The sequence below is a fragment of the Amblyomma americanum genome, chromosome 10 (assembly GCF_052857255.1).
Source record: "Amblyomma americanum isolate KBUSLIRL-KWMA chromosome 10, ASM5285725v1, whole genome shotgun sequence".
NCBI classification, from domain to species: domain Eukaryota; kingdom Metazoa; phylum Arthropoda; class Arachnida; order Ixodida; family Ixodidae; genus Amblyomma; species Amblyomma americanum.
This window is the reverse complement of record NC_135506.1, coordinates 125,261,535-125,287,055: the sequence shown is the minus strand read 5'-3', so window position 1 is coordinate 125,287,055 and position 25,521 is coordinate 125,261,535. Positions and strand designations below refer to the sequence as shown.

Below are 25,521 nucleotides of genomic sequence, written 5' to 3'. Positions count from 1 at the left end.
CAACGCTGTTGAACGCAAACTATTGCGACATCCACGATCTGACATTGGCCCAGCCGCCAAAAAGCGTGCACCTGTGCTATATGTGCCCGGGATCAGCGAAACCTTGGCGCGCATCTTGCGATCCTACGACGTTGAGGTGTCACACGTGCGGGAGAAAAAGTTGCGGCAAGCCCTCGTCACCGTAAAAGACTGCCTGCCAAAAGAAAAATTTCCGGGCGTAGTATAGAGTATACCGTGCAGAGACTGTGACCAAGTGTATGTGCGTGAAGTGGCAAATTTGCTAAAAGGTTGAAACAACGCCAGTATGACATTGCAAACAAGAAAGCTTCTTGAAATGCACTCGCCGAACATTCTGAAAGCAGGCAGTAGGATATAGATTGGAGCAACGCGCGCATTGTAAAAACAGAAAAGAATCTCCAAAGCCATTTATATCTAGAATCCTTAATAATTAAGACAACCGAACACACTCTTAATCGCACTGACGAGTCACTTCCTAGTGCATGTGCCCGCTGCCTGGGGCACATTTTCAAACCTAAATAGCCAGTCTTTCACATCTGTACCTGTTCGTGAACAAGGCTCCCGCGTGGGAGCTGAAACGTCATTTAAGTGTCCATTTTTATTTGCTCGGTGTTCTGCCTTCTTCTTCCTAGACTTTTTATATATCATAGAATTTTTTAGCCATCTGCTCACATAGTTTCAAGTGATCAGATGCCCTAAATGCGTCCGACTCAGTTACTTGTGCCATCTGATGTGCCTTTTGTTTTCAACGATTTCCATATAGGGCATATTCTCTGTGGCTTTGTTGCAAGGACCAATTAGCATTAATGATAGTTAGTAGTTATCTGCTAAGTTTTCGTCATTATTCCAGACTCCGGAAAGAGACCAGAGCACCTACTTTAAATATAGTCTACACACGATTTTATCAAACTGTCGTTCAAGTACTCCTCTCGCAGGACGTCATCACTGGCACTTTCAATTGGGGATGAAGCTAATATGCTTTTAGATTCTCCCCCATAGTCTTTAGTTGCACTTCACGTGTCTACGTTAATATCACCTGCCCGAATAAAGTTCGCGACAGATGCATATTTGCATATTACCTTTTCCTGTTCGGCAAGGACAGTTCTGAAGAGATTAGTGTTAATTTCAAAAGCGCAAGATCATTTGATTTGATTTTCATCATCGTTTTTTTCCTTTTTTCGGACACAAACATTGCACCATTGCGCATCCATGTAAATTCTCAACTCTTTTACTTTCTTTTCCTTGGTAGCCCACATTATTTAAAGAGAAGTTTCTGTTGGGCAAGATGGTTTATGTTCCGGAAAGACGACGACGACGACTGAGACCACGAGCGCGTGACACGTGAGAAAGCCTGCAAGCTACAATCGCTGCTGGTTCTGGTCGCTGTTCTGTTGACGTGGCTCAGCTACCCAGGCTGCGGGGCAGTGGCTAAGTACCTGGCGGTGTTGCTCTAGCTTGCTAAATTTCTCCTTTTTGTCTGTGCCTGTTCGCTCCTGTTCTTGGGTGATTGGGTGCGGGACGAAAGTTTAATGTCTACTTCTTCTCCTGGCCAGGGGTTTTCCCCTTGGTCGGCATCTCTTCCTAAAGACCAGCTCCCAATCGATCTCTTTCTCCGCAGCGGTGTTTCAAGCATTCCAGTCGCATTAGTGCCTTCCGATGGAAGCGCTATCCGACTGAACAACCCGGAGGCCGTGCAGGCGGCCCTTAGGTCAACATCGCAGGATTTCATGCACATTACCGACGTGCGGCAGTTCGGCAGGGGTGGCATTTTGTGCAGGTCGCCGGATAAAGCCTGTATTGAAGACCTGCTGAAGTGTACGTCATTCGCCAACCACCCGGTGAGCGCATTCATTCCGCCTCATCTAGCATGTTCCAAGGGCTTGGTCCGAGGGGTCGACTCTCGATTGAGCCCTGCGGAAACGCTTGAGAACCTCTCGCCTGCGGGAGTGATTGCTGTCCATCGATGCAGCAGGATGGTTGACGGAGAAAAAATTCCTACGGAGTCCGTAATTGCCACATTTGCAGGAATATTTTGCCCGTCAGAGATTAAGGTGTGGCCATTGGTTTTTCGAGTAGATGCCTTTAACTCTCGGCCCCTTCAGTGTCAAAACTGCTGGTGATTTGGCCACAGCGGCAAAGCCTGCAAATCGGCCTTACGCTGCTGTGCCTGTGGGGAACGTCATTGCAGAGAGGAATGTCCTGAACAGCAAGAGAAATGTTGTTTGTGTAGCGGTGCTCACTCTGCTGATTCGCCTGACTGTCCTGCACGAGCACAAGAAGTTCAGGTGCTCGAGCTTATAGACAAGCGCAGATGCACGCGGAGAGAGGCTTTTGCCGCAGTCAAGGAGAGAACCTCAGCCTACTCTAGTGTGGCCGCCAAATGTCCACCCATAATGGATTCTAGTTGGTCCCAGGCTATTACAGCGGCAGTTGAGAAAGCTGTGGCAAATGCAATGGATCGCATTATGGAAACCGTGTTCACGTGCATTTCGCAGGTCATAGCTGCTCAGATGACCAATCTTCTGCAGGCGTCCACCGCTCCGCTCTTGTCTTCTTTGGCTTCGGAAGCTACCCCTCCTTCTGTAATTATCGATTCCGCTCCACAGGGTCAAAAACAATGTGAGCAACAAAAGACCTCTCAGGCCTCTTCGCATAGCGTTATGGACGCATCCTCTATGGATTGTATGGATATGGAGTCTGATCTCCGCGCCCAGAAACGAAGTGGGTCTCCTCTGAATATTGCAGGTCCATCTTGCCCCCAGTCAAAGACAAAGAAAAGTAACGCAAGTCAAAAGGCTAAGACCAGTATTCTAGAAAAGGCAGTCGCGGCTGCGGCACTTCCGCCAAGATAGGGTTCTTAAGTGTACTCCAGTGGAATTGTCGATCTATATTCTCAGCTTCAACAGATTTAAATTGCCTATGCACTCAGCTTCTACCGGATTTAGTTGCTTTACAGGAAACATGGCTAACTTCAAATTTCACTTATCATCTCAAGGATTACCATCCGTTCCGGCTTGACCGGTCATCACGAGGGGGAGGGTTGTTAGTGCTCATATCTACAAAGTTTTGCCACAGGACATGCATTTCTTTTCAATATGCGGACAATGACTGTGAAATCCTTGCGGTTGACCTTAGTGTCCCAGGTCAACAGCCCTTTACGGTAGCTAATGCATATTTCCCTTCTGGTGTGCGGGACACTCGGCCCCTTGACTCACTCATGTCTAGTAGCCGATCTCAGGTTCTTTTACTTGGCGACTTCAATTCGCACCATGTGACTTGGGGGTTTAAAACAGACAGCTTTGGTTCTAGACTATTTGATTGGGCTTCTGGCAATAACTTGATCTGAAACAATTCCGGATTGCCTACGTTTGTCCGCAGTCAATGCCGCTCTGCCTTGGATTTAACTTTTTCCTCCCCAGGAGTCTCTGTTATGTCTTGGGCGCCTGTTGACTGTGCAACAAATAGTGATCATCTACCGATTAGTTTCAAGTTTGCGTGTAAATTAACTCTTCCTGAGCGACATCAGCGCACGTTAATAAATTATCATTGCTTTAAAGACGCGCTACAATCAGCCCTCCAAATCACTTCAGACACTCGCGCTCCGAGAAGTGCCGAAAGCAAGGCTGCACATCTATGTTCGGTACTGGACCATGCAAGGCAAAAGTCTGAATTTTTGCTTAAGATCACAAAGGGTGCAATCGCGAACAATTGGTGGAATGCTGAGTGCACGCGTGATTATAGACGACGAAAAGCAGCTTGGAAGAAACTTCTCATCAATCAATGCCCAAAAAATTGGCTGGATTATAAGTATGTTGCAGCAACATTTAAGCGCACTGTCGCCCGTGCAAAGGAGGAGTATAATACAAATCATTATGATTTCCTTTCCCAATCAGGAAATAAACGAGCTTTATTTAATTTCCTGAGGCGCAACAAGGTGATTCCTCCGGCTGCCAACATTGAATCCTTTGTTCAGTCCCCTGCTGACATCGCAAAGGCCTTAGAGGATATTGCGTGTGGCCTAGAGCTTCGCTTTACATCTGCTTTACCTCCTCCTACTATATTCACATGCACCTCAAGTGATTTCACTGAGGTCTCTATGCCTGAGCTGTCGCAAATTGTTCTGCGCTTATCCCCAGCGGCTCCTGGCCCCGATAGGGTCACTTCATCTATGATCAAAATATTGTTCAATGAATCTCCTGCAGACCTGTTGGCTCTAATTAACCATTCTATTAAAGGTCCTTGGATACCGCATGAGTGGCGTCTTGCTGAAATAGTTCCATTGCTTAAAAAGCAAGGGGAGGGCTTAACTTTAGACAATATACGCCCTATTTCGTTAACATCGAACCTTGTGAAATTGGCGGAAAGGGTCCTTCTCAGCCGTGTCATGTCATTCATTTCAGAAAATGCTGTATTGAATCCATGCCAAATTGGTTTCAGGCCGGGTTGTTCAATTTGGTGTGCTCATACTGACCTTGAGAGTCGTATTAAATTAGCTCGCAATAGAAAAACGTTTGCTGCGCTTGTCACCTTGGATGTCAGTAAAGCATACGACAGCGTGGAGCACTCGACTCTATTACTAAGATTACAGGAACTCAACTTCCCAAGCTATTTTGTAGCCTGGATATCTGTTTTCTTGGAAAATAGAGAATTTTACTGCTGCCAAAATGGTGTTTCCTCAAGGAGATTCCCACAGACCAGAGGTGTTCCGCAAGGATCAGTTCTCTCACCTGTTCTTTTTAACATTTTTCTAAGCTCAATTCCATGCATTCAAAATGTGAAAACTTATGTGTACGCCGACGATATTGCATTTTTTGCATCAGAAAGTGACATTCACACTCTTTATCAAACCCTACAAAATTACCTCAATGTTCTTGACAACTGGCTAGGAAGAATTCATCTGTCCCTTAATGTGAAGAAATGCGCATTGTTAGTATTTCCAGTTTCTGTTCCAGTAAATATCTGCCTGGTCTATAGAAATAACATAATACCTCAAGTTCAGACGGTGAAGTATCTCGGTGTAATATACGACTCTACTCTCTCCTGGCGGCCCCACATTGAGCAAGTTTCTGCAAAAGGAGTTCGGGCCATTGGCATCCTGCGCAGGCTTTGTAGTGCTAGGTCAGGCATGAGAAGGCATACGCTTCTGGTGATTTATAAAATGTACGTCCGCACAATATTGGAGTTCGGGTGTGTTTTATTCTCAGGAGCTCCTGCCTATAAACTTCGCCCTCTTGTGCTATTGGAGCGTGAGGCGTTGCGCCTTTGTCTGGGGCTTCCAAAATATGTCGCCAATGCTGTTCTGCACCTTGAGGCGCGAATGCCTTCGTTATCAGCTAGGTTTCGCCTTTTAACAGTTCAAACATTTTTAAAATTGTGCGACTCACCTCTTCACGCTTCCAGTATAATATTTCTTAGTCAACCTTCCGCCTTTTTTAGTGCTGCCTGGTCTCGATTTCATACCCCGCAGATATGTTACGTGCAGTCCCTCCTTGATCGCATAAATATTCATTTCACAGATGTCCGCCAAATATTTAACAACTCCTCATCTGTCCAGATTGAATTCGATGATATTTTCCCATCGAATGCAAAGCTGCAGCCCTTCCCACTTCTTCAGGGTCTATTGCAGGACCACCTAAGGTCCTTTCCCTCTCATGTTCTAATTGCTACTGATGCCTCGCAGGATCGCGAAAAGGCAGGTGTGGGAATTTTTTCGCCTTCACTGGATTGGTCTTTTTCTCTCCGTCTTCCTGACTTCACTCCAATTTTTCTGGCTGAATTATTAGCAGTAATCTTAGTCTTACGAAAATTAGAATCTACAGTTTCCCAGGTCGTGGTTATGACAGACTCTCTGTCCTTATCCTCACCCACTGACTCTCGGCCGTTACGCCTCTTTAAGTTCCTGATTCCGCTCCATCTAAATTCGGTAAGGTTGCTTTGGGTACCCGGTCACATGGGCTTTCACTTAAATGAGGTTGCAGATTCCTTAGCAAGAGCCTCTCTCAGCGGCCCAATTGTTGCTGTCCTGCCATCATGTGCATATACAGCTGCGGTGAGGTTTCGCAGCTACACAATATTTCAGGAATGTGCTGCCTCGGCTCTTACATCATCTCCCGAATATCAGCATCTTCTGCATCCTTGGAGTAGCAAAGACTGGCGCTCACGCAGACTAGAGGTCTCTTTCACGCGCTTGCGTTGCCGGGTTCCCCTTCTAAATTTCTACCTTCACAGATCTGGCCTGGCAGCTTCCCCACTGTGCCCTTTTTGTGCCGAACCTGAGACAATAGATCACTTCCTGCTGTTCTGCCGCCGCTTTTCTCATTTGAGGGAGAGTATTTTGCAGATTCCATTTCATCAACTGGGCTTGCCTGTGTCTTCCGCGGTTGTTCTTTCCATTGGCGCTTCTTTGCTTGGACGAAGCGACAGGAATGTGCGCTCTGCTGTGAAAAATTTTCTTCAAGAAACGCAGCGACTCCCATTCTAATTTCTTTTTCCCGCCCTCAATCAGTACGACATTGCAACATTACAGGCATTGTGTACTATTATGCACATTAAGCAATTGTCCCGTCTTTGATCTTCAAGTTAACTGGACCCCTTTCCTTCCCTTTTCCAATCTCTCAGACTACATACTATTACCACTCCTTTTCCCGTCAAAACTTTCCTGTATCCAGTAATTAACCGCCTGTGTCTTGGCCACTCCCCCGTAGTGGGTATGTGCCAGCAACATCTGAGGCCTTCCTTCCTTCCTTCCTTAGAAGACGAAGCTAGAAAAGGGCGGACTCTTTCCTGTCGCCCATTAAAGCGCTTGTTTCTTAGGTCATCTTTGAGGTTCATCGAGACGTGACACTGGTGGAGGCGCTGGGTTGCACAGGACTCCGGCAGTCCACAGCGCTTCCCGAGCGTTGACATTCCTGCCCATTGGCCTAGCCGCCGCATTCTAGGTCTATCCCCGGAGTACACCCATCTACCGGGCGGTTCTTCGAGCGTTCAAGTTCGCCAGGACCACTTAGCCATGGCAGACGCCATAATTACGCCGGTGACTCTCTACAACCCCAAGGTGATATTAATTGGTTTTTTCGGGGAAAGGAAATGGCGCAGTATCGGTCTCATATATCGTTGGACACCTGAACCGCGCCGTAAGGGAAGGGTTAATGGAGGGAGTGAAAGAAGAAAGGAAGAGAGAGGTGCCGTAGTGGAGGGCTCCGGAATAATTTCGACCGCCTGGGGATCTTTAACGTGCACTGACATCGCACAGCACACGGGCGCCTTAGAGTTTTTCCTCCATAAAAACGCAGCCGCCGCGGTAGGGTTCGAACCCGGGAATTCCGGATCAGTAGTCGAGCGCCCTAACCACTGAGCCACCGTGGCGGGGCACAACCCCAAGGTGCCGAAGTGCTTCTGCGGGGATGCGTTCGAGGATATGCAAGAGTGGCTCGAACAGTTAGGAAGGGTCCCCAAGTTTGACCAGTGGAGCCCAGACCAAAAGCTCTCGAACGTTTATTTCGCTCTTCGAGACAGCGGCAGAATTTAGCTTGAGAATCACGAGGCCAGGTAAGCAACAGGGCGCGCCTTCCGCCGGCAGCTAGTAGAGACCTTTCCGAGCCCTGGCCGTCGCGAAAACACGCTGCGCCTGCTTGAAGCGCGTATCTAGATACCGAATCAGGATGTCGATATGTGCGTGGAGCTCATGGCCCGCCTCTGTTAGCGTTCCAATGCGGATATCAGTGAACAAAAGAAGCTACGGTATCTCCTGCATGGCATCAAGGAGCAGTCGCTTGCGGCTTTAGAGCGTAACCCGCCTACGATCGTCAGCGACTTCGTCGAGGACGGCACAACCATCGAGTGTGCCCTCCACAGACGGTATCGCGAGCAGAGCAGGCCGTCCGACGGCGCTCCTACGAGTACGGCGCAGCTGACAGGTACTAATCGGATTGCTTTGCGCGAACTCATCCGGGAAATTATCCGTGAGGAGCTGCAAATGTTCACTGCTCTGAAGGCTCAAACGGCAATGGCCATCGCAGAAATCGTCCGAGACGAACTTCAGAACGCCATGTCACAGGGAGGCCGTCAAGATTGCCCAATGGTGCTGTCCCTCTCACGGGTTGCCCGACCACCCACAAACGCAACGGGCTCCGACCACTGGAGACAGGAAAACCTTACCAGGGGTCAGCTACCTAGGACCCCTCCACGACTTTCAGTGTTTGTCTCGGACCTGCCAGCTACTTGCCGTCGAGTATTTTTCGTGGTTTTTCAGACATCGGAAATATGCGTGGTGGGATCCTGCCAGCAGAGGCTTAGGTCGTCAGCCTATCGTCCCTCCGGCCCTCGGCAGCATCATCTTACACCTCCGGGGGAACCCACCTGTACTTCCAACCAATCAACCATAGACTTATTTCCTCCTCTAGCTTGCTCCACGCCTACTGAGGATGGAGTGTTCAAGGCTGCGCTGACCGGTCCACAGAACAAGAATGTGCCTTAAGGGAGATGAATCGGGCCTCCTCCACCGGTACTCCACAACATCGGCGGTTTCTGCACTGGTCGTTCTACGCCTCCCTACCTCCGCGTCCCGCAATGGCAACTACAGCCCCGCGGTCAGCCTTGAGGCCGCTTCTCCGAGGCACCGATTCCGAGAGGCCTGGCTGCTGTAAACCCCCGCGCAAACCTGGCCTCTCCATAGCCAGAACCTGGCGCGTCGGTTACCAGACGCTCACGCCCCGGCGTGCCGAGGCGAGTATGTATTTGTAAACTTTTTGATCTTTTGACATGCCTTCCGCGCGGGATTTCGTGGGTACAGCGTGGCGTTTCTCCTGGCCTGCTTCCGCTCAGGCATCGGACCACACAAGCGCGACTGGCCCTCACAGTCGCTGCCACTCCCATGGGGTTTTGCATCCCCAGAGGATGGGCCCCGGCCAACCCATCCCCGCTGCTGACGTTGCACCGGAAAAAAGCCTAGTATCCGGAACTAGACCGACCTGTATCCGGTGGCGGGGGCGAGGGGCCACGAGCAGGCCGCACAGTCGGATTCACCTCCCCCCCCCCCCCGGCCTCTCGACATCAAAGTTGATTCGATTGAAGATTTTCCACCTTCCGTGTCACTTAAAAGCTTAGAGAATTCCTGATCCTTCTGAATTTTAGTAGAAAGATGACTGATTCCAACTAGATTAATTTTTGAAAGACACGTCGTTTAGGGATCGGCTCGGTCCCCTGTTCATAGTGTCACTATGGGTGAGCCGCAGCTTGGTCTTTTAAAAAAGCCAAGTCCGTAGTCACACCATAAAGAAGGGACCGAGCCGGTCCCGAACCGACGTGTTCTTCAAAAATTAACCTGGTTAGTGTCACTCATATTTCTACTGCAATAAATTTCCCAACCAGGCAGACTTCTGTTAAATGTTTTCTTTTGAGACTTCTGAACTTTCACGGCCGCTTTCTCCCGAAGTACGCAAATTTCCTGAAGCCTCTGACAGAACTTTTGCCTACCAAAAAAATCCTGCAGCGCCACTTACTCATGAGTAAACTGATGACGTTGCATCTACATTAACTGCTGCCAAAAAGGCGCTCGCAAATTCGACCTTGCTCATGCATCCAGTTCCTGACGCTCCATTGCACCTTGTCAGCGATGCATCGGCCATTGCCGTCGGTCCAGTTCTCAAGCAGCATCTCAGTTTCTGTAGCGTAAGCTACACTGGCCGAGGCTGAGTAGTTTCGCGTGGCTCCTGGAGAGCCGTGCTGCGCATGGGCGAGGAGCAGTGAAGGCACACGGCGCACAGCTGGCGCGCCGGAGCCGCCGCCGAGCGCGCCTCGCCGGTCTGCGCTTCCCCTGGAAACCGCACCACGTGACCAACCGCGTGAAGATCCACGTGACCAGCCACGGCACCGTGCCGCCGGCAGCTGCTCCGCCCCACGTGACCGACCACGTGGTCGACCCCCCGCATCCTCACTGAATTAAAAATACCCTGTGTCGAGGGTGGGAATCAAGCCAGGGCCTTTGGCGTCTCAGGCGGAGACTCTGCCACTCCGCCATGACGGCTCAAGGTCTAACGGTGAATAAAGGCGCATGTAGTGAATGCGCGCCTTTCATATATTAACTTTTACGAATCAGTTGTCGCCGCGCTTACGCTACGTGTATCCTTGCCTAACAGGACTAAGCCATCATCATTTTTCGCATATTTCTCACTCCCGGTATACGACGCCGACATCAGCGCCGACGACGACGCATGTCTTCGTCCGACACGACTCGTTAACGAACAAGCTTACCTCTGGAAACGTACCATTCCTCTGCGCGAAACAAGCTAGCCGGAATAAACCAGTATAATGTTATTCGGATGTTCTTCACGATTACCAAATGTTTACACTCTTTTTTTTACTCTCAATAATGAGCAGTGAAAGTGCTTGCTGCTGTTGATTGCAAAATGTGATGCGTGAGTTCTTTCGGCAATTTATTAACGCGACAATACTAAAAGTTCGTCTATGAAGAAAAAGTATATATCATCTTGGTGGCGTATTCTTCTGTACACTTGGCACCTGACAAACTGGAGAGAGGGAAATCTCTTCGCTTGTAAAAGGAGATACTGGACGGAGTCTGCCACGGGAAGACTCTCCCGACGCCTTTCTGAAAAATGGCATTGTAAATTGATTCAAGAATAATAACCACGAACCACTCAGCAAAAATAAAGGGACTAAGAAAGAATCAGCGAAAACAAAGTGACCAACAATAGCTGAAAAAATTACCAGTGGCTTAGCTCGGCTATTCCAGGATATACGTGGCGTGAGCAGCAATTTCGCTCTCTTTCTTCATGGCTATACTACACTGGCAAACGCTCCGCTATATGTGTACCCCCCTCATTCCTTTGCTCATGCGCACAAAATAAGAGGCGCTATCAAGCGGCTCCTGCGCAACGTCAGACTTGGCTACTGCGCAACGCAGGCGCGCAGCTGGGCACGCCCCGGCGCCATTGCGTCTGCCGCGGCTATGACGCACTTTTTGATGACCGGCGAGGCGAGCGCGCGCGGCTGCGGCGACTGCAGCGCGTCAACTGTGCGCCGTGTGACGTAACTGCTCCTGGCGCATGCGCAGCACAGCTCTCCAGGAGCCACGCGAAACTGCTCAACCTCGGCCAGTGTAGCTCACGCTATAAAACGTGAAGATATCTTGCAGGGGCTGAGCAAATACCACAGCAAAAGTGCTTAGCGCTTGATCAGCAAAATTACGGAAAGCATTTCAAATTAGCGAAGAAGTCCACGGCACAGTACTCAAGAAAATATAAAGGGTAGATAAGAAGCAGAAAATATGCAGTTTAAAGCAAGGCGAATACTTAATACTAACGCAGTGTCATGGAAGGATGGCAATTTCAGCACCCCGGTAATTTCTGCTCTGACATTATGCGTAACTCAGTTGCTTGAGCGCACTACTGCTTGACAAGAAAATGAGAAATAACACCACCCTTATATTGCTTGATTTCGTTCTGCGTGCACTATGAGCCAGTTTTAGCATTTTTATGCTGGGTCATCATTATCATTATCATCCTGGCTACGCGTAGTGCAAAAGAAAGGCCTGCCCCATGTCCTATTCTTTGCCAGTTGGGGGCAACCTATCCTGCAAACTTCTTAATAGAGGCTTATAGCTGAGAATATTTACGTTCCGATTCCGCTGGGAGCCGCCCAGTGTAGCGCCAGTAGAACGTAGCCTGAGTAAAAAGTTTTAGCGCAGCGCCTAAAACGCCCGAATGATCCTTATGGAATGGAGCAATGTACTGCCCCATCTATTGGTGAAAAGCGGAGTTCCGCTAAACAAATCGCGCTTGGTTTTACTATACTAAAATTGCTCAAGTTATTATCAGTCCTTGTAGTATATGCTCGATATACGATATAAGCTGGGTATAGTATACCCGATGAGCCCGACGCACCATCATTGGCAATGGAGGGCGCCATATTAGAATAACGACGCTCGCTCGCTGGGAGCCCTCCGCTGGGATGACCAAAGGAGCGGGCGAGCGCGCAGCGGCGTAAACCCGCTGGCCGCCTCAGCGTTCTGCGCATGCGCAGCGGCGTCGACTCTCGTCCGCTCCGCTCCGTTGGCCGCTGGCCCGCTCTGCTAAAAGTCTAATCTCAACCACCGACCAAACTCTTTGCCGCCCCTGCTACGCTTGCCTTATCTTTGAATCCACTCCGTTACCCTTAAGAACCAGTAATTGTAGAAATAAACATACAATCGCCAAAATTTTACAACGAAAGGAAACACGACGTTACGGGGCCTCTGTGAGTTCAAGGTGGTGCCTTTTGATCTCTGTTCCGCACCAGCGACGTTTCAGCGAGTAATGGATATATTACTGGCAGCCCTGAAGTGGCAAATTTGTCTTGTATATTTAGATGAAGTCGTTTCCTTCGCCTCGAACTTTTAAGAGCAACTCAAAAGAATTCGAACAGTTCTAGACGCCACCAAGCCGTCTGGCCTAACCTTGAAAGCAGTGAAGTGCCACTTTGCCTATGAAGAGGTGCTGTATCTAAGCCACATCGTTAGCAAGGAGGGAGTACGCCCAGACCCGCAGAAAACAGCTGCTATTGAACAGTTTCCACCGACGGCCGTTAAGAAAGCCGTGCGCAGATTCCTTTGACTGTGCGCACGTTAACAACGATTTGTCAAAAACTTTTCCCGCATCGCCGAGCCCATGACAAAACTGACGAAGACAGCCGTGAAGTTTAAATGGGAAACGCCGCAAGCAGAAGCCTTCAACGAACTTCAGCGTCGCTTACAGTCCCTACCGATCCTATCACATTTTGATGAAAACGCAGATACCAAAGTTCGTACCGACACAAGCAGCGTGGGCCTAGACGCCATCCTCGTTCAAAAAAGTGACGGGCTGGAGCAAGTCATTGAATACGCTAGCCGTTCCCTTTCTAAGCCCGGGGCTAACTATTCGACAACTGAGGAGTGTCTTGCCACCATCTGGGCTACGTTGAAATTACGCCCCCGCCTGTACGGACGGCAGTTCAAGGTGGTCAGCGATCACCACGAGCAGTGCTGGCTTGCAAGTTTGAAGGACCCCTCTGGCCGCCTCAGTCGATGGAGTCTGCACCTCCAGGAGTTTGACGTCACCGTCATTTTCAAGTCCGGACGCAAGCACTCTGTCGCCGATTACCTTTCACGAGCACTTGTGGATGTACCGCCGCCTGACAATGTGAGGACGCCTTCCTGGGATTCTTCAGTACCAGCTACTTTGTACAGCAGGAACGCTCGCACCCCTGCCTAAAACGCCTGATCGCATACTTGGAAGGCAAGTTTTCGTAACCCCCCGCATCATTAAAGCGAGGACAATCTTCCTTCTGTGTACAGAATGATGTAATCGTGAAGAACTTCGCAGCGAACAAAACACCATACCGCCTTGTTGTACCTTACTCTCTCCGTGAAGAATTTCTACAGGGTTCACACAACGAGCCGACAGCTGGACATCTCGGGTTTACTCGCACCCTCCACCGCATTCAAGACAAGTATTACTGGCCCCGACTGTCTGTCGATGTCGCACATTTTGCGAAAACCGGTCGAGATTGTCAGCGATGAAAGACCCCTCCCACCCGAAGAGCAGGATTTCTGAAACACATTGAACCCCCCTCAAGGTGCTTTCAGCAGATCAGCATGGACTTTCTTGGCCCTTTCTCAAAGTCATCGTCTGGAAGTAAGTGGATCATCATATCGGCCGACAACTTGAACCGCTACCTTGAGGCAAGAGCCCTACCGCACGGAACAGCAGCAGAAATCGCCAAATTTTTCGTGGAGTGCATTCTGCCGCGACACGGCGCCCCCGATGTGCTTCACGGACACTGGAACAGCATTCATGGCGGAAATACCTCAAGCCATTCTGCGTTACAGCGAAACCAGCCACCGCAGGACTGCTGCAAACCATCCACATACCAACGCACTGACCGCGCGCCTGAACAAAATCATCGCCGATATGGTCTTCATGCATGTCAATGCCGACCACAAGACATAGGACGTCAACCTGCCTTACGTCGTCTTCGCCTACAGCAGTGCAGTGCAGGAGACCACCCAGATGACGCCTTTTAGGCTCATTAATATTAGGGAGGCCAAGACCACGCTAGATGCCATGCTGAACGTAAAATCGCAAGAAACAAGGACATAAAATAAGACAGACAACACGAGCGCTCACTTCCAACTGACTTTATTACATGCAAGGAACGGAATTTTTTTACTCTCGGTAATGCCTGCAAGGCATTACCACACAGTGGTGAAGGGTAGATAACAGTCATCGAGCGTCACACTTGAACGATAAAACATAGGACATCTTTTTTTGTGACAGCAGAATTGATGGAGCACTTCCGCATTCATCGCCAGCTCGTACTATCTCCAAAGCCTTAACAATTTCTCTCGTAATTTGACATTTGTTCCCGTAAAGAACTTTGCATTTGTGAAAAAGAGGACGACAACCCTCCTTTTCTTTGCTTCTGCATTTTAGACATTTTGTCTCAAATGCAAAAGCAAAGGAAAAGAGGGTTGTCTTGTCTAAAATGGGTCGGGCGTGCTGGCCGGTTATAATGCAATGCTTGGCAACTGGCGTTTGTCGGACCTTCGGCGATGACGTAAAACACTGTAGTTTCGAAACAGATTGTGGATCTGGTCTTGTCTGTTCTGGTGCAGGGCTGGGTTGATGTCGAAAATAGGCGAGTTCTCTTCCTCAGGCGAATCTTCTGCGGATTCAGCGGAGAGGGCGGAGTCTCAAACGTCGGATATTTCGTCGAAGAAAGCAATCGTAATTCCTCTGTTAATGTGCCGATATTCTTCGCTGAAGTTAGCAGTATTTCGGCCTGGCCACTGCGCAAATGTGCGATGCCTCTTTGCGATGCTGATGCCTCGCTCTAGAAGCAACTGCATGTTCTCCTCGATGATGGCTTCAGTGTTAATGGCTTTCGTGGCACCTACGGTCAGGATAACGCTTGAACAGGGTGTGACGTTCACTTCTTCCTCCAGGACACTAAGGGCAAAGAGATTTTCCAGAGTTCTCATCGAAGGGGTGGCCTGGTCCGTCGAAAGTGTGATCAGCTTGGATCACACGTAAGTGGTTCTGGTTGTTGGTGAAAAATTGTGTGCAGGGCGTGCAACTATTTCATGGAGAACACCTTCGCCGCACTGCACAGGGTTGGGGGAGGGGAGTTAAATAGATAGAATAGAGGACGGGTCCGGGGAGGAAAGGACGGCAAGAGCACGGCAAAATGTGGCACGAGAAACAGCGGGTGGGCACACATTGCGAAGCGCGCACTGGTGTGAGTCAGAAGACGCCCATGCACTCATTGATCACAGTATGTTTCTGAGTGCAGGAGGAGGGGAGTGGAGACGCCAAAGAGTCTCTGGAAAGGATTTTGCGGGAACACACAATGTAGCGTGCGTTGGTGAAAATTTAGCGCACTGGGGCACAATGAACAGAAGGTTTGTGTGCACGGCACGCAGCACAAAGCACTGCGGTGACACTAGATGCGCCTGCGAAGGCCTGCCTCATCGAAGAATGAGACGAGAGCGAACAGGGCAGCTTTCCTTTTTGTAACGATGCCTCAGTGAAGACTAGGTCGCCGGCAGTGGCCGACGGCAGGCCAAGATTGCTGTATTCGGTGCGCATTATGGAGCGCACGTTAGCCTGAGCGGGGCATTCACAGAGCAGGTGCTCAACTGTTTCTGTGTCTCCGCAGTCAATACAGTTTGTTTCGGCCTCTCCCATGAGGCGGTGGCGTCGGTCTGCCGTGCAGACGCAACCAATCCTGATGCGCAGGAGTAGAGAGTATGCCGCGCGTCCGAAGGCAAGGTACGGGACAGCCCTTGGGAGCTTGCCGGACGCGACGCGGGGGTCTGGGTGGCAAAGTGCAACCTTTTGTGGTGGAGCCACTGTACACACATTGCACTGCGATCCGGATGAAGGAGTTGCGAGACAGCAGCACGAGAGTCACTGAAAATAGCGACTTAAAAATTTGGAACGCTTCACGATTTTGCGTGTCACCCTTGCGCAGGGGCCATGCTAATCTTCTCTGTATCCTTCCAATTTTAGCATGTGTACTTTGGAAGTACAGGGATCGCACGTCGACAATAGCCTGATCCTCATTAAGTAAATTCATGCCCAAGATCACTTCGCGGGAATATTGACGTTGCACAACGAAGGTCGCAGGATAGTAGTGTGCTTTGAGTCACTCGCGCTGTGCGTCGTCCTGATGTCCTGATGGCGTAATAAGGTGGCCCCCTGCGGTGCGAATTTGTGGGCCCTGCCAAGTGGTCGTGACATTACTCAGCTGCGCAGTGAATGTTCCATTCATTACCGAGTAATCGGCTCCTTTGTCGACTAGAGCGTTAACATTCTGGCGGTCGATAACCACTTTTAATTCGGACGTCCTGGTTCTTGCGTTGCACATCGTCCTGGAAGCCGGCTCACGGCTTTGTTGGGCATAAAAATCGTGGGTAGAACGTGTCTTTGAAGCTTTTGTCAGTAGCGACATCGTTTTGAAGACGGTTCGCGTCGTGGTCGGGGTTGTCATTGTATGCGGCATCGGCGTGTCGGGGGCAGAGTGCTGCATGGTCGCAGAGGATGTTCGGTGTTTTGCTCGGGACCAACGTCGCCTCCAGAGGTTGCTGTTTTTAGTTTCCCCTACGATGGCTGGGAGAGCTTCCTCGTACCGCGGCTGCGTAGCTGTGGCGTAGTGACGCAAAGAGCGAAGCAGACGGCGATGGTGAGCGCGAAAAGCGGTTCGGCGAGACTCCTCTCGACGCAGGTACTGGTCGATTTTTTGCTGACCATAGCCGAAGCGTGGTCGTGTTGCGTTAACGGCGTATCCACGTAGACCGATACGTCGGTACGGGCAGTGACGAATAGTAGGGCCGGTCTCGCCGCAATGGAAGCACAACTACAGGTGGTCGGAAGTCCTACAGGTGTCGCATTTCCAGGGGCTTGAGCGTCGCTCATAGGCTGGGCGGGCGAGGGCAGGGAGGCGGCGTTGTGGAACGAGTGGTTCATCTCGGGGAGGACATGAGGGTTGTCGTTGGGGCTGAGCAGTCCTTACTGCAGCGGCGTAGGTCATGGCCTGGGTTTCTGTGGCCGTCGGGGTGCCAAGTGCCTGTTGCACTTCTTCCCGTACCACGTCCATCAGAGTCGCTGCTTGTGGCTGTGGGGAGGATGGCAGTAATCGGCGTAGCTCCTCTCAGAGGATTTCGCGGATAACTTCCCGCAATCTGTCGCTGGTGGTGGCCGGCGTGTCCGAACGGATTGCACAGGCTGAGGAAGGACGATTGTACAGCCAAGCTCGGACCCCGACACCGGCTTTTCTGCGACACGACACGGGCCCCTTGGACGCTGTCGCGTTAAAAAGTTATATGACTTTTCCGAACCGCTCAGGGTTTTCTTCACTGGCTCCGCTGAATGCGGAAAGACTTTCGTTTTACGCATAACCAATAAAGCTAACGCTCGTTACTTCAACGTCTTCCAGACGTTGGCGGCCTTATTTTTCTTTCCAACAGCCTGCTGCGTTGTGCTTAGCTTCGATGAACCATCTATAAACAAACCTTAAGTTAAGATGCACCCTTTTTGATTGCCTCCCCGTTTCTGCCACATAGGTGAGTAGCGGTAATATACAGCTGTTGTATACTTTTCTCTTGACGGATATTGTTAAACTGCTATTTATGATCTGAGATAACCTTTCTTACACGCTCCACCCCAATCTTATTCTTCTAGCTTTTTCTCTCTCATGATTCGGTTCAGCGGTCAGTACCAACCTTAAATAGATGTAATCACGTGCGACTTCCAGCACCTCGTATCATATTATAAACTGATGTTCCCTCACGAGACTACTGCACTTTACTTTGGTTTTCTACGTGTGAATTTTTAGATCCGCTGATTGATCTTGCTAAATCATTGAGATTGCTTTTCGATATTCAGGTATTATGAACTTACTCTTAGCCCCAACTGTTTCCGATACAGGCCTCAGAACCCCTTCAGTAAAAAAGCTGTGAATAGCGTTGGAGAGATAGTGTCTCCCTGGCTGACACACCTCGATATTGGAATTCACTTCCTGCGTTTATGAAGGACGATGACAGCTCTACAGTCATTATAGACATATTACAATATTTTCACAAGGATGTTCACCCTTATTCCACAACGCCTGTACGACGGCTGAGATTTCCACTTAGTCAAATGCTTTCTCGTAATCAATGAAGGCTATATGCGGGGGTTTATTACATTCGGCGTGTTTCTCTATCACCTGACTGTCAGTGTGAATATGGCCTATTACGAATATGGCTTTCACCAAAGCTGCTTGACGATTTGGTTGATTGAAGTCTAAGGTTGTCCTCATTCTATTAGCGATTGACGTAGTAAACGTTTTGTAGGAAAATGAGAGCGGTCTAGAAATTTTTTCAAGTTCGTGACGTGTCCTTTGTTGTGAGTTAAGATAATGCTGGCGTTCTTCCAAGCTACTGGTACGATCGAGGTTATAAGGCAATGCGTATGCATGGTGGCTAGCTTTTCTAGCACAATCTCCGATCTGTCTTTCAACACTGCTGTCTCCTGATTCTCAGCAGCTGCTTTGACTCTTGGCATTAGTCCTAAGGCTTTCTTTACTTCTTTTTTTGTCACCGGTGGGATGTTCCATTACTTTGTGCTCCTGGCTTGCACATTAACTTCCTGATTTTGTTCGCAGCTGTTAAGGTTTATGTAGAACCCTCGGCTGCTTAACAATCTTATCTATATTACAATTTTCATTGACCCCTTTGCCTCTTAAAGCACACATCTGTTTCCAATCTATGCCTAATTTCAACTTCACCACCAGCTTAGGCTGCCTCCATTCTTTAGAGCATGCGCTATTCTGTCCATATTAAACTTACTTATGTCGGCTACCTGGCGCTTATTTATTAGCTTTCGTACAGATTACAGTTCTCTTCTGTCTGTAGGGTTAGATGCTTTCACACTTTGTCGTTCCTTAATGAGATCGTTCGTCTGTTCCGATAATTTGCCTGTGTATTTGGAACCATCCTACTTTCTAGATGCATTGTGCACTCTTTAATGATAGCTGTCAGATTACCGTTCATTGTTTGAACGTTAAGGCCTTGCTCCTCCATTAATGCCGAATATCACTTCTGCAGCGTTTTCCTTAATCCCGCTACATTCCCCCTTACCACTATGTCGTTATTTGACTTCGACGGTTGTTTATTATCAATCTGTAAGTCTTTTCTGAACGTTGTAGCTTGGAACTGTTAAATATGTTTCATGTTTGACTGCAAGGTATTGTGATAGAAACGTATAAAGATGCGTTATCAGGACATATTCAATGGGTAGCAGTAGGCTCAAAACGTTCATTTATTTTTTTGTCTGCAATTGTAAAAGTTCTTGTTCTCATATTTTAGCAATGTCAATAGAGCCATTGTAATATGAAGCTGCCTTATATTTTAAGGAATCAGCCAACGGTGAAGCAAAGTGTTTTATGAGTTGGGGTGGTTCTGCAAAAGGACGCTTGAAGCAAGAGAATATAATTGAACGAGAACGAAGGAAGCGCTCCATGCAGGACCTTAGTGTAGCTAATATACCGAAACGCTAGTGAATTGCTTCCGGAAACTCCCGGTGAATTGCTCAGTCATCCCGCCAGCTGGACTGGTCCTCGAGGCTAGGCCTAGAACCACCGGGGATGCGCTGGCAGAGGTGACTTCGCCCGCGTCGGTCACCACTGCTTCAGCAACACCACTTTTGACAACTGAGCCTGGGTCCCAGCCCTTGGTTCCTGCTCCCGGTCCATCAACGGCAGAGCACATCCCGCCTCCTCGAAACGCACTTCTGCCCGTGAGCAATCCGCCCTCTGGGCGGAACTCGACAATGGCTGCCAAGCCTCAACTGCTGGATGGGGCTTCAACTATGCAGCTTGAGGAGAGGTCTTCAATGGACCTGTTTTCAGCACCTCCATCCGTGCCACCGGCTAAGCGCAGTTCTCAAAAGCGCCAGGATTCGTCTTCTGCCAACTGCAGCTCAAAAGGCAAGAGTTCCTGCCCAGCGTATGCCAACCAGGTGGCTGTGCCGGCATCGGGATCGGTATCGTATAAAGTGGCCATTAAAGTTTTAGCAGCCAAAAGAATGACAGACGTTCCGAACAGGATTCTTCAGGCGAACCTGGAAGAGTGTTTTGGGGCCAAAGGTTTTCGTGGCTTCACGTATAGAACGAAAGCTAATACCATCACTGTGTGGCTCCCGAGTTTGGCAGCTGTGGAGCGTCTCCAAACGCTCAAGAGCATATCGATTACAAGCGAGATCTCAGTGCCGATCAGGGTGTACCTAGTAGAAGGTTCGGACCTACAACGCTGTGTTGTTTACAACGTCGACGTTGCCGAAGACAAGACGACCGTCCAGCGTGAGCTGTACTGTCCAACCCACCGTGTCATCCAAGTGCGGTATATGGAAAAGGGGCGCTCGTGCATCGTTACACTACAGGGCCCACCAGCTCTCCCTGAACGAGTTTAATACAATGGCTGTCTTCTGCGGCCTCGCCCTTACAAACCGAGTGCTGTCTATTGCTACTGCTGTTTCAGACCTGGCCACATGCGCCGATCATGTCCTTTTGCAACGCAAGATGAGGCTCGGCCACAAGGCACACCGTCTTACAGGTGAGGACTTTGCAAGACTAATGACCACAAGATCACCTCTCCAACTTGACCAACAAAACAGAAATCAACTGAGAAGGTTCGGCCTGTGATCCGTAAGCAAGTGCCTCCGAATGAAAACAGAGCCCCGATACAGACATCCAACAGGTTTTCGGCTCTTCAGTGGGAGGAAGATGACTGGCCGGAGCTTTCTGAGCCCAATCTACCTGCAGCCCCTGCCCAACAGTCGTGCAGTGATAATGTGTACAAGGGCCGCCGTCGCCTTCAAGCTACACAAAAGCACAGCATACTGGAACCTCTGCGTGAGGGCATGGCAGCAGTTGACGACCAAATTGCACGCCTTTTAGCCGAGGTCTGTAAGCTACGGAAACGCCGTGAACTGCGTGCTCGCCGTAGACAACCAGCGGAATCCCACTTCACGCCAATCAGTGCTGCAGCGCCTTCGACTACGTCCAGCACTCGTGCGTTTTTCGCAGACTCTACCAGGTCTTCTGCAGCACTGCAGGATGACAGAAAAACACTCCTCCTCCGATTTATGGTAAACAAGTTATTTAACCTGACATGAGTTCTATTACAACGCTTGGAAGCCTAATCGAAAATGGCGAGTACACGTTGTTGTGGTGTGCTCCAATGGAACTACAGAGGCCTCCCCACAACGCTGATAGAGCTCAAATCTTTACTTCGCATGAACAAGCTCCAGGTGTAGGCCCTGCTACTGCAGGAGACCAATGCCTTGCCATCAATTCCGGGCTTTAATAGATACATGTCTCCTTCAACGAACGACCATCCTGTGCACACTGCTGCCCCTCCGGGAAAGGTGGCGGTGACGTTGGTGCACGTTTCCCTCAAGCTTGCCTCTCTCTAGAAAACTAGTGCACCTTATATCAAGAGGTAGTCGCAGTGGCCGTGAAGCTTCCCACGGCAACTGTTGTGGTCGTGTCATACTATGTAAGACCCGGAGGTGGAACTCGCTCCCGCATTAATCTGGGATCATTATAAATACTACGACGACAGCACCCAGGGTGGCTTCTTTTAGTCGGTGGTGACTTTAACGCCCCTCATCCGGACTCGGGGTACCCCACTTCAAGCCCCTGTGGTAGGCGTGTGCGGGACGCATTCGCGGATGCGCTGTTTGTTTTACTCAACCATCCAGATTCAGCAACGCGGACTGTGCACCGTGCTCGCAGTCCAACATATGCTCCGGACCTTACGTGGTGGTCAGAACCCGGGACTCCATCGTGGCACCTGGAGCCAGACTGCTGGGGTAGTGATCACCATCCTATCATCATCGGTCTCCGTCCGGATTACGCCGTAGTTGTTCTGTGGTCAATTGGGACACGTTTCGCACCACCATCGAAGATCTCTCTCTGCATTCATCTACACTACTTGTGGACTGCTGTCACCTGGACGGACGTGAATCGCCCGGCGCCGGATGTGCGTCTGCTTAACCTGTGGGCTGCTCGCCGACAAGCAGAGATGGCAGCTTACCGCGACTCGACTACCGCGCATGCACGGACAAGGCTCAATTACCTTACTGCCAAGGCTCGCAGATATGAACGCGATCTCTCGCGACAGCAGTGGCATAGGGGTGGAGCAGTTCTCGACAAAGTCATCGAATGCTGCTCTCTGGCGAACATTTCGTGCAATGGAACATGGTTCCCGTCGTCCTGATGCAGCGCCCACAACATACTTCGCAGCTAACTTAGCTCCGGATGGTTTCACCAGGGAGGCAGCGCGGAAGTTTTTCCCCAAGTATGATGTGTTGTAGGGTCATAGGAGTCTCCTTGGCTGCCAGTCCAGCATATGTCAATAAGGTTCCATCTACAGCCGACGCCGAGGGAATTGCAAGCCCATTTTCAATGCCCGAGTTGCTTGCACCAATAGACAAGGCCCGTTGGAAGACTGCGCGCGGTCCGGAGCCCATTCCGTGCGAGGTTTAAAAGAACTTAAGTTCCGCTGTACTGCCTCCAATCCTCGCCACCATTAACAAGGTATGGATAGAAGGCGTCGTAGCGGAAACCGGAAAATCGGCTATTGTGATCCCCACACCAAAGCCGGGGAAGCCTCCGGCAGACCTCGAAAATTTCTGGCCTATATCGCTTACACCAACATTATACATGTTATACATGCTTACCGAAAAAATGTTTGCCACACGACTGTCGTGGTGGCTTGAGCACCATGGTTTCTACCATCCCGCCCAAATTGACTTTCGTGCGTCCATATGTACAGAACATGGGCTGGCTGTCTTGGCGTCAGCAGTTCTGGCCTCAACTCGTAGCCACAATGTACGAACTGTACTTGCCAGGGACGTTCAAAAGGGGTACGATATCAGTCGTGCTTCCATCCTGGAATCGCTTGACATGCTGTATTTCCCCGTTAGAGTGCGCAATTTTTGTTAAATCCTTCCATGAAGGCTGACACTGACATACACCTCAGTGCTGAGTCCGTCGGATCATTTGATCCTCTTTGCGGCGTTCCCCAGGGGTCAGTGTTATCGCCAACATTATCTAATATTCCTTTTATCCTTCCCTGCTTGGCGCTTACATGATGTGTCTGAGAATAAGTTCTTATTGTATGCTGATGACATAACGGTGTGGAGCACCCACGACGACCTGATGACTCAAGCCGCAGGCCTAAAATCAGCCATAGGTATTACGTCGACTTTTGCTTCTTCAATTGGTCTGCAGCTTTCAGTGAGCAAAACAACATTCGTGTCACTCGCCAATCGCTGGGGGCGCCGTAAACTGGGTGCAACACCAATTCGTCTCCATCTATCAGGAACTCCAATTCAAGAAAGTTCGACAGTAAAAATCTTGGGCTTGACTATACACGAGGCTATGTCGGGCTAAAAAGCAATCAATAAGGCGTTGGGTCTGATTAGACGCATTGCTCCTAAAACAGGCGGAGCCCGCTCTCATGTTGCACGACAGTTGGTGCGGGCGGTTGTGCAACCGCGCCTCGTTTACCAAGCCCAATTGCAGCATTTGACGAGAGCTAAATGGGATCGTCTAGAAGCTGTTAATCGAGAGGCAATGAGGGTCATCACTTCTTCTTCCCACATTACCCCGATCGTGGTGCTCTAAATACATGCGCAGTTGAATACACTAGATGAGCTGGTGCTGCAACGAGGCGATGCTCGCCGCCTTAAGTCAAGCCTTACAAACATAACGTGTGCACTCAGGGCATATGCTTCATCGCACTCCATTCTACAGCCGCCCCCGCCAGTTCTTCTTCCCTGGCGTTTTGTGCAGCTAAGCGACAACAAGCCGACTGATCTACGTCGGGCATCATCTACCTGCGCGGCATCGTCGTTTCGCGGACGAATTACAGAGCAAGACGCCAGTCTGCCGCATGGCTCTATCGTTATGTACGTTGACGCAAGAATCCAGGCCTGCGAAAAAACAACGGCAGTTTCTAGTCCTTGCAAGTCTGCTCTGACCATAACGTCAAGGTTTCGCCTCTCACAACCTCCTTCCTCCTTCTGTGCGGAGATGTTTGCGGTTCAAGAGGCTTTGTTCTGTGGCTGCCGTTCCCATGCTACCCACAGCCCGCATTGTCATTCGCATCGACGCCGTTCACGTCACACGCCTACTGTGACGAGTTAGTCGCACCCCAGAAATCTGCCAAGACATCCATCGTCTAACGGCACGCATCCCGCAGCAAATCCGTATTGAGTGGGTCCCGCGTGACCTCCAGAGCGCACAAAGCCGCGCCGATTCTGCGACCCGCCTTTCGACCCCAACCTCGTCTTTGCCTCGAATCCTCACTCTGGATGACATCACCCTCCGTTTAGCAAGAAAGGAACACCTCCGGCGCCGCACACGTGCTCTAATCCCTCCGTGTGCGGTAACCCTACCCCGTGTTCTTACCCGTGCACAGGAAGTTGCGCTTCGGAGGATATGGGTCGGGGTTGCCCCAACTCCAGCTGTGACACGCAAGTGGCTGCATTTGAAATATTTATATCCCCGCCCCGGGTGTCCAGTCTGCAAGGTCAGAGACTGTGAGGCGGATATCGACCACCTTTTGTGGGACTGTCCGGCGCTGAAGCCGACGAGAATTTTGCACCTGGCGGCAGTGGGTCTCTCACCGGACAATCCGGGTTCCTATATTGCCTGGGCACAGGGTCTATATCATCGTTCACTTCTTGATTTCATCAGAGCAGCCTACTCTTTTTCATTTATTTAAACATCTTACTCATCGCTCATTACATAGTTTTGATGCCCTTAGGCAATAAACATCGCTTGAAAAAAATACAGTGAAATGCTGTTTTTGCGAATGAGTACTGTATGAGTCTTACCTTTTGTCTGAATCCGTGGTTCCGGTCATTTCAATGTAAGCGCCGAGAGTCAGCGTGGGCGAGAGGTTCACAGGATGTGTCTGTGGATATATAAAAAATATTGGGGAGTTACGTGGAGGAGAGGTATACAAAAATACTATTGAAATATGAAATTTATGGTAGGCAGCGAGCTGTATGCAGCTGAGGTATTCTTGAACCATTAAAAGTTACACAGAAAAAGTTTAATGCTTATCGAACCCCCTCTTCTTGCTCATATGTGAATTTCACCTGCTAAATTTTGTGATCCGAAAGTGGAACCAACGGGAGAATCTATTCCGGAATATGCAAGGTAGTTTTAGATTGGTAGTGTAGCTTTCTTAGGCCCCTATGTCTTCTCTATGTCCTCTTTTGAACTGAGTGCACAAATTAACAATAAATCAAGAACAAAAAGTGACGCCGAGGCGCCGTTTGGCGCGCAAACGGGATATTAGAGCTTGTCAACGTTCAGCGCGACACGTGAGCGAAGAAAAAAAAAATCGAACACACGACGAGCGGTGATTATCAACACAATTTTTAGATTTTCAGCGCTCGTTGTGTCTTCCTC

The 25,521-nt window shown here is 49.8% G+C and overlaps 1 protein-coding gene and 1 non-coding gene across 2 annotated transcripts in view; both read right to left on the bottom strand.

Moving 5' to 3' along the window:
- LOC144108690 (uncharacterized) overlaps positions 1–25,521 on the bottom strand; it is a 344,153-nt gene that overhangs the window by 7,225 nt on the left and 311,407 nt on the right. Inside the window, exon 6 of the mRNA XM_077641861.1 lies at positions 24,939–25,018. Within this exon, the coding sequence (XP_077497987.1) occupies positions 24,939–25,018 (80 nt within the window). The remainder of the gene's footprint in view (positions 1–24,938; positions 25,019–25,521) is intronic.
- LOC144108911 (U6 spliceosomal RNA) lies at positions 15,979–16,081 on the bottom strand. Its single transcript, XR_013309550.1, has one exon. It is a non-coding gene; the product is annotated as a U6 spliceosomal RNA (small nuclear RNA).